The sequence below is a fragment of the Aotus nancymaae genome, unplaced genomic scaffold (assembly GCF_030222135.1).
Source record: "Aotus nancymaae isolate 86718 unplaced genomic scaffold, 86718_ANA_hifiasm-v0.15.2.pri h1tg000002l, whole genome shotgun sequence".
Classification (NCBI taxonomy): Eukaryota; Metazoa; Chordata; class Mammalia; order Primates; family Aotidae; genus Aotus; species Aotus nancymaae.
The window spans coordinates 60,033,687-60,042,640 of NW_026988413.1; the positions used below are offsets into that span (position 1 = coordinate 60,033,687).

The 8,954-nt window shown below is 40.7% G+C and overlaps 1 protein-coding gene and 1 pseudogene across 4 annotated transcripts in view; both read right to left on the minus strand.

Annotated features, from left to right (window-relative positions):
* HGF (hepatocyte growth factor) overlaps positions 1 to 2,353 on the minus strand; it is a 78,323-nt gene extending 75,970 nt beyond the window's left edge. For 2 of the 4 annotated variants that reach the window (XM_012466187.3, XM_012466185.3), the window contains exon 1: positions 1,815 to 2,094. In XM_012466187.3, coding sequence (XP_012321610.1) covers positions 1,815 to 1,902 — 88 coding nt within the window. In that variant the 5' untranslated portion in view covers positions 1,903 to 2,094. Of the gene's footprint in view, positions 1 to 1,814; positions 2,096 to 2,215 lie in introns of those variants that run through there. The other 2 variants (XM_012466186.2, XM_064375037.1) reach the window with 2 other exon arrangements.
* A 1,026-nt stretch (positions 2,354 to 3,379) lies between these two features.
* Positions 3,380 to 4,768, minus strand: LOC135277268 (zinc transporter ZIP4-like; annotated as a pseudogene).
* Between the last annotated feature and the right edge of the window lie 4,186 nt (positions 4,769 to 8,954).

The following is an 8,954-nucleotide window of genomic DNA, read 5'->3' on the forward strand; positions in this document are numbered from 1 at the left end:
GCTGCATTCTGCCTGTACTCAGGAAACACAGTCATTTCTACATTAGGCAAAGTGAAATATAATTACAAATGTATGTCTCCTGCCAAAAGTTCATAATGCATGCCAAAACCAAATAGACACTGGCTATGGTTGATCTACTGTTTGGGTTTTCCACACTGCGTTCCCCTTGCATTAGCACAGATGAATTCAGGTAACCAGATTCTTCTTCAGAACATTGACATTTTAATCTTTAAAAATGAAAACCCTCAAGGTATTAGCCATTATTTCAATTTATGCTCAAAATCCCCTAAAACAGTAGTCTTCTGTGAAGCAATTTTTTTTTTTTTTTTTTGGAGACAGTCTAGCTCTGTCGCCCAGGCTGGAGTGCAGTGGTCCAATCTAGGCTCACTGCAACCTCCACCTACTGGGTTCAAGCAATTCTCCTGCCTCAGCCTCCCAAGTGAGTAGCTGGGATTACAGACACGTGCCACCATGCCGGCTAATTTTTCATATTTTTAGTAAAGACAGGATTTCACCATCTTAGCCAGGATGGTCTTGATCTCCTGACCTCATGATCCACCCGCCTCGGCCTCCCAAAGTGCTGAGATTACAGGCGTGAGCCACCGCATCCTGCCCTGTGAAGCAGTTTTAACATGACACATCTCAAGCATAATAACCTGCTTGATTTGAACTCATTTCTTTTTCACTGCTTCAGAAATCTTACTTAAATGCTTTCAAAGTGACCCTTTTCCAAACAGTGTTATTTTCCAAAAGGGCCACTTCACAAAATAAAAGAAAACTAGGTGGGTTGAATGATTTTCCTTTTCATTTAGCAAATTCTTGAGATTTTTAACCCTTGTATCCTATCAGAAACTAGATCAGAGGTCTGATAAATTTCACATGTAACATCTCAAAAGATACAGCCAGTTCTCTTTTTTATATTGTAAAAAGGCCATGTCTCCATCTGGACATTTGTTCCATTCTTTTATTCCCCTGTGCCCACCCTTGATATTCACTGCCTTCTCCCGTTGGCACCCCAGCCACTACAATGATAATACAACCAAATACAGATGCTTCCTCTTGTCCTGATAACAAGAGAAACTTCCCAAAGCAGCAAATGAGGTCTCTAAACCTCCAGGCAATATGAACTTTCAAGCAACTCCTCCCCAACCGGCAAATCCAAGGGAGAAAGTGGGAGATGGAGAGGGGCAGTTCTGCAGCTTTAGTCAAAGTCTCTGTGCACTGCAGTTCCAAAAGGGCAGGCATCACTCAGAAAGAATAAGATCTTTAAACAGAGGCTTTCTCTTTCATTTTTATGATATGCAAATACTCAGAGTTTATTCTGCCTCCTCAAAATGAAAACCTGTACAAAGTCATAATTTGGCTCCGAATGTTGTCTAGGTGATGTGGAGTAGTGGATTATCATGAAAAATTGTCCTCTGGAAAAAGATGACCTCCTGCTGGACTGACCATCACTCTCCCCTCTTCAGACCAGACCCTCTCTAGCTTTAAACTTGTGCAAAGCAGCCAAGTTCAGCCAGTATTAGCACTTCTTTCCTATCCCATAATCCATAATTACTAGGCTGAATGGGACCAGACTTGGGTTGGAGGTGGAGGGGAGTTGAGGGAATGTTAATTATCATTTTAAATGCTATTCAAACAAAAAAAAAAGAATGTCAAAAGAAAGCACAATGAGAGCTTTTAGAAACCTATACTACATACTGAGTTCAGAAAGGATGCTGCGAATAGGGTAAAAAGAGGGTGTTAAGAGGAATAGGGAAGGTTAGCCTGAGAGTTAAATACTACTAATAATTATGAAGAAGAAGGAAACTAACCTGCATAGGGGATGGCGATGGGGAGCAGGAGGAGATGCAGGAGGACATGCTGCAGCAGCAGGGCTGGCAGGAGTTTGGTCACCCACATGGTGCTGCTGGACCGGCTGGCTGATCCCACTGGAAGAGATGCCTGGGTGAAACAATCCTGTCCGGAGTCAGTGCCTAAAAGAGCCAGTCGGCTCTGAGCTGCTTTTTATTGCGATGAGCTAAGTTTGTTGTGTGATTAACTGGAAAGATCTAGGTCTGAACTCCCTCTTACGGTAAGAAACTGTTTAACAACAGCCCTTTACTCTCTTCCAGCCCCCTCCTTTCCTCACTCGCCCCCCCTTCAACACCACCAAACAGATCCCACCCCCCCTTCCCCGCCTCCCCCCAACCCTACGCTTAGGAAAGAAACTTACAAAGAAAAGGTCACCTGGCCTGAGGCCAGCTTCAATTTGGAAGCTGGAGCTCCAGATCCCAGTGGCTCCTATCCGAGTAAGGAAGGGAGGAGCAAGGCTGAGCCCAATAGCTAAATCAAGGCACAGGCAGAGGACCAATTCGCTCAGTTTAAACAGGAAAATACATGTGTTTATATATCTGTTTGGGAAAAGAGGAAGGGGAAGCAGCATAAGAAGAAAGCGAGGAGCTGTCGCTCAACCAAATGTGCCCCAGCTCCTAATCTGTTTAGTTTCCCTGCTAGAGCAATCGAGGGATTCAAAACACTGACACAGTTTCCCTAGGGGTTTAGAGACCTGGTAAAGGAGGGAGGGGGGCCAGGGAAGAGAGCCCAGGCAAGTCCAGCCCAGGTAGAAAGAGGTTAGGTAAGAAAAGGGTGTGGTATTGTGGGGCAAATTTAAGCAAGCAAAACAAAAGCACGCAGATTGTCAGATAAAAAAATTGCCCCTGCCCCATGGACTCAGAGCAGGCAGTTTTTTTTTTTTTTTTTCCACAAACTATGGTAAACTCACAAAATACCATACATCTACCAAAAGTATAAAAAATAAACTTGTCTGATTAATCTGACTTTTTAAGAGAAATTCCAAGAAATAGTCATTGTCCATTGCCTGTCCCTGACAGGTAAGTATACCATGTGTCTTGTACAGGCACACATGTGCGCACAACACATATTCACACATGTTGGTGTGTACATATGCATGCACTGGCTAGGACAGACTTTCACTGGAAATGCCTCAAGCTGTTTGAACTCATGAGTATTGAATACGCCTCTCTTTTCCAGCTTCATCCGCCTGCACACGACAGTTTCCCAAAGTCTAAGTGAAAGGATGAAAAGCTTGTATGGCGCGGGGGGACCCCTAGGTGTCAAATCTCTTTGAGATCATTGCCCAGACCCCTCAATTGATTCAGAGAATTTGTCTTTGCACTCCAAGGTGGATGCTCTGGTAACTTTAAGGAAGAGCTTGCTTTATTTCTCTTTCTTCTCCCCTTCCCGCCCCTACCCCCCCAACCAAGGATGAGTGTTTTTATTGGAGTTGGGACTGGAAACTCTCTAGGGGCTTCTGGTTTCTGAGCTGTAGGTTTGGGTGTAGAGTCTTGAGTCAAAGGCCGGGGACGAGGGCAGGGTATCAGAGGGTGATGTCATCCTCGTATAGGGACAGCAGCAGCAGGACAGTCCAGCCGCCCAGCAGGCCCACGTTGTACAGCAGGAAGAAGAGCCAGGACCGCGGGTCCTGCACTTTCAACATGACCGGGAGCGTGTCGCAGAGCCCCAGGTAGAGGAACAGGCCCGTGGCAACCGCCAGGATCCAGGCCTCGCTCTCCTCGCCGACTCCGATCGCGAGTGCCATGTGGAGACCAGCGAAGGCCGTGAGCGCGAAGGCCAGCTTCAGCAGCAGCGCTTGGCACATGGCAGCCCCGGTGCAGCAAGGCCGCGAAGTCCCGCAGCCCGTGCGGCAACTCGTGGCAGAACACGGCCAGCGAGGTGGCCAGCCCGGTCTTCCAGGAGGACGCGAAGGCGGCGCCACGGCCAGCCCAGCGGCGAAGCTGTGCATGGAGTCGCCCAGCCTGATCACCTAGGGCAGCAGCCTCAACTCTGGGCTCAGGGTTCAGCAGCTCCGGGCTCTCCTCCGCCACCAGATCTGCGCTTTGTTTCTGATGGATGCCGAGGGATACCTGCCCCTGTGTCTCTCTCAGATGGATATTAGTAGGGAACTGTGCCCCTGTCCACAGAGGAAGGGATAGTGGGCCGAATGTGGGAATGACAGGCGCAGCGTGTAGCTGTGCAGAAGTGATTGTGGGGCAGATTTCAAGACATCCATGGAACAGCCTTCCCTCCACATACCGCCTTCATTCGTCCTCCTCGAGCTCCCCCGCCCCCACTTTCAGGGAAAAACAATCTGCCTGATAAGTCCCTGAGGTTGTGGGATATCTAGAGATGCTAGAGATTAAGATAATTCTATTTTATATTACCCGTTTCTGTTGCTAATCTTTCTCTTTTATCATTTCCTCCTGACTTAAAAATCATTTGTCAGCCTCTCTCTGGTGTCCCCAGGATCCATTTTACTTTCTTTTTACTGTTCATTAGACTTTGTGGAAAATCTCAGTTCTATGTATTGCCTGACTGTGACCCTGAATTGCTCCACTGCATCTCTTGTACTTTATTAGGGTGTAGGGGCTCAGAAAACGATCTCCCAAATGAAGGCCTCAGAAGCAGATCTGTCTGATCTTCTGCCCTCCAGTTTCTGGCCCTTCATTCTCCCCCAAGACGAGCCATAGAAACTAGAATTCCTCTTTCCCAAGGTGGCTCCTAGAAACCAGAACCCTTTTTCCCAAACCAGCCATAAAACCTAAACATACTACTCTAACACCTCAACTTTCTGTGTGAAATCTGGCCATAAAGACGTTATCTGACCTACCTTGTTTGATCGTGGCTCATAAGAGCCCATTCCAGAGAGGGTTCTGCCCCATACCCAGAAGGAATGAATGCTGCAGGGAGATATCAGGAAGACTCTCATCTTGCTAGGTGTCCCCACTCAGTCTGTTAGCATGAGGTCATACTCCTTTTGACCAGTTGTATTTCTCCACACCTGCCCACACTTTGTTGAACCTAAGCATAAAAATGGACAATTTGTTTTGTAACTTTGGGTCTTTTTCCAAAGGCTCTCATGTTGGGTAAAATTATGATCAAATAAATTTGTATGCCTTTTCTCCTATGGATCTGCCTCTTGTCAGTAATTTTTTAGCAAACCTTCAGAGAGCAATGGAATTTTTTTCCCTTGGCCCAACAAGGGATTAAAGCTGTTTTTAAAAGAAGCTAGAGTAGGTAAGGAAGGAAAAAGAACAGTGTTTCTATTTATTTATTTTTTCTCTCTGAAAAACTAGAGTCAGGGTTGTAAATTATTGTTATAAGTTTGGAGAAAAATTGATCTAGGATAAGGGGTTTAAGACATTAGAAAATTGAAGAAACTTATTTATTAGGTTACATTTTTCCACAACTTTTTTACTGTCACATTAAATATTTTAAATACAACTTAAAACCTACATAATTTATATATTCATATTTCTTTTTGGCAAAAATTATTTGGTCTTTCTTTACTGAAATCATCACTAATATACACTGAGCTTTTAATATATGCTAAGCATCACACTAAGTACCATTGAAAATTATTTAATCCTTACAATAAGTTTAAGAAAGATTATTAAAATTATTATTTTACAGTTGAGGAAACATAGATTAAGTTATTTTTATTCTTAAATAACTTGCCCAAGATCCCAAAGTAATATTCAAGTGTCAGATTCAGATTAGTCATACCCCAAAGAATGGTACAAATATATATTTTTAAATCTCACAAGGAGAAGAATCACGTTCCAGAGTATAATCACCAAAATAAATCTGGACTGGATATATAGGAGATGCTCCACAATAATTTATAAAATAAATCAGTACATAATTTTAAATCTCTCAAAACTATAATGAAACATTCAAATGAAATTCTAATTTTGCTATTACTTTAGCCTATTTTGAAAACACATTCTCTGTGTTCTTTCTACATCATACAATGTTTTTTCCCATCATCTACTACTTGCCTTACATAGGCATACCTCATTTTACTGCCCTTTACAGTATTATGCTTCGCAGATAAGATGTTTTTACAGATTGAAGTTTTGTGGCGTCCTTGAATTGAGCAAGTCCGTTGGTGCCGTTTTTCCAACAGATGTGCTCACTTTATATCTCTGTGTCACATTTTGGTAATTCTTGCAACATTTCACATTTTTCATTATTATTTTACATGATGATCTGTGATCAGTGATCTTTGATGTTACTGTTATAATTGTTTTAGAGGTGCCACTAACCACAACCCAAACTTAATCCATTAATGTGTGTATTCCGGCTACTCCACTGACCAGCTGTACATCCACCTCTCTCTCCGTCCCCTCCACCTCTCTATTTCCTAAAACACAGCATTATTGACATTAGGCCAATTGATAGCCCTGCAATGACCTCTAAGCATTCAAGTGAAAGGAAGAGTTGCCTGTCTCTTCCTTGAATTCAAAAGCTAGAAATAATTAAGCTTTTGGGGAAAGTCATGCCCAAAGATGAGTTAGGTCAAAAGCCAATTCTCTCGCACCAAATAGCCAAGTTGCGAATGCAAAAGAAAAGTTCTTGAAGAAAATTAGAACTGCTACTCCAGTGAACTCACAAACGATAAGAGAGCAGAACAGCCTTATTCCTGATATGCAGAAAATTTGAGGAGTCTGGTCAGAAGATCAAACCAGCTCAAATATTCCCTTAAACCAAAACCTGATCCACAGCAAGGCTGTGAACATCAAGCAAGACCCTCCATCAGCAAAAAGGACTCACTGAAGGCTCATATGATCGTTAGCATTTTTTAGCAATAAGGTATTTTTAAGTTAAGGTTGAACATTTTTAAATATAATGCTATTACACACTTAATAGTCTGCTGTGTAACTTTCATATACACTGGGAAATAAACAAACAAAAATTCATGTGACTTGCTTTATTGTGATTTTTGCTTGATCACAGTGGTCTCAAAGGAGCAGTATCTCCAAGGTATGCTGGTACTTCTTAGGTGTTAAACAGTTTGTATAAATCCTCAAAAAATTGTGTCTGAAAAGTTTTTGATAAAATAACTTGTAAAGAGATTACTTTAAATACTACATTTTTTGTAAATACTTAAATACTAGATGGATACTCATTACCCTATAATATCATTTTAAATCTGCCTTATGATTGAGGTTTCTAGTATCTCATGGATACTAGATGGATTTAATGGAAAAGCCTGTATTACTGTACTTTTTTAAAGGCTGCTGCTTTAACATAGTATCTTTCCTTGTTTTAAGCCCATGTTTGTCAACCACAAGTGATGTTTGTAAAAACGTACATGGGGAATGAGCTGACATGACCTTATGATCTGCAGATTACTAATGAGTTTTGTGTTCTTGAACTGCTCACTTTGTTTACTAAACACCTGTGATTACTAATAAGTTTTATGTTCTTGAACTGTCATTTGTTTATTAGATGTCTGTCACATGCCAGGTGCTATTCTGTTTGCTGCTACCACTCATATAGAGGTTCAGCTTAGTCATATGCCTGCTTTCACATCCCAGCTGAGTCACTTACAAAACAATTACAAATTGAGAAAGCTAATTTATTACCCTAATGCCTCAGTTTCCCTATCATCAAAATGGGGCCCTCTGTGTCAGGTGCTGTGCTAAACACTTCGTATATATTATCTCACTTGCCCTTACACTGTGCCTCAGGAAAAAAAAGTTATGTGTATCTAAGAGGTTTATTTTATTGTTGTCATTGACTTACAGATGATGAAACCAACATTTAGAGATGGTAACTTGGTTTAGGTTAAACTATTAATGAAATGTGATTTCAAGACACCAGCTATCCAGGTATCGAATCACTGCTATCAAACACTATATCACATTAAAAGAGATTCAGATTAAGAAATCTCCAGCATTCCTTCTATCTTTAAAATTAGATTATTCTACTTACCTGAATTCTTTAGTGGTCACTATACTTCTATACAATTCTTATCTTACATACCTACGAAGGAAGCCCTTATGTAATCTTTGATATTGCTTATTTTTCCTACACAAGCATATCTTTTCATTCTTTTCTTGTGTGTTGATTCTACCCTCTAAATGGTCATTTTTTATCTTTAGATGTCACCACTGAATATGTTGACTACCTTTAATATAGGAAATAATAAGAAATTTATTACAATTTGATCAGACAAAAACCACTTAAAACACATGAAGTAGAGACTAAAATGTATATGATACAAGCAAGCTTGATGACACATTTATTTGCAAAATTATTGAAAAGAGGGTACAACATCCATTCAGACACCTAGACCTGTGATATCTAATATGGTAGCTATAAGCCACATGTTCCTTTATAAATTTAAAATGAAATTAATTAAAACTAAACTTCCTCTGTTGTGTTCAGTAGTCACACACGTGTGGTTGGTGGCTCCTATGGTAGATAATGCAGATATAAAATATGTCCATCATTGCAGAAAGCTATATTAGATAATGTTGATCTGGTTTAAGTTGATTGATGTAAATGTCTAAATGTGATTATGGGTAAAGCAAGATAATGACTATTAAAGGTGTAATTTTGAAAGATACTAAAATGTTACCTGTATGTTGGTGGCACTTTAGTTTGAATCCCCCACTTTCTTTCTACCAGCATTTTCCATGAACAAGAATAACAGGACTTTGATTATTTTGTCTTTTGAACACAAGGTAACACTGACAGAAGATAGCTCCTAGTTCAGAGAATATGCCAAGCACATACCACAGACACAATCCTGGAGAAAATGATTTTAAAAATGTTTTAAAATAGTTATGTCTAACAAAACACCTGTCTACTAAGGCCTGTGAAGCAATCTATATAGTCAAGTATAGAGTCTCTGGGAATTTGCTGAGTCTTTGTCCATTACATAATAAAAATGACCTAATTGAAAGCAACTGACAGGATTTTAGTACACATTATAGACTTAATCTAAAGGTTTTATTTTTATTAATTCATCATTGATTAACCACTAAAAGGACTCTAATGGTTACACAGTCAAATCATATTCTCAATCACTCACTCATGACTTTGTCATACTTTTGCAGAATTTGTAGTGGGACCACAAGCAACATCCAGGAAATTGACAGTAA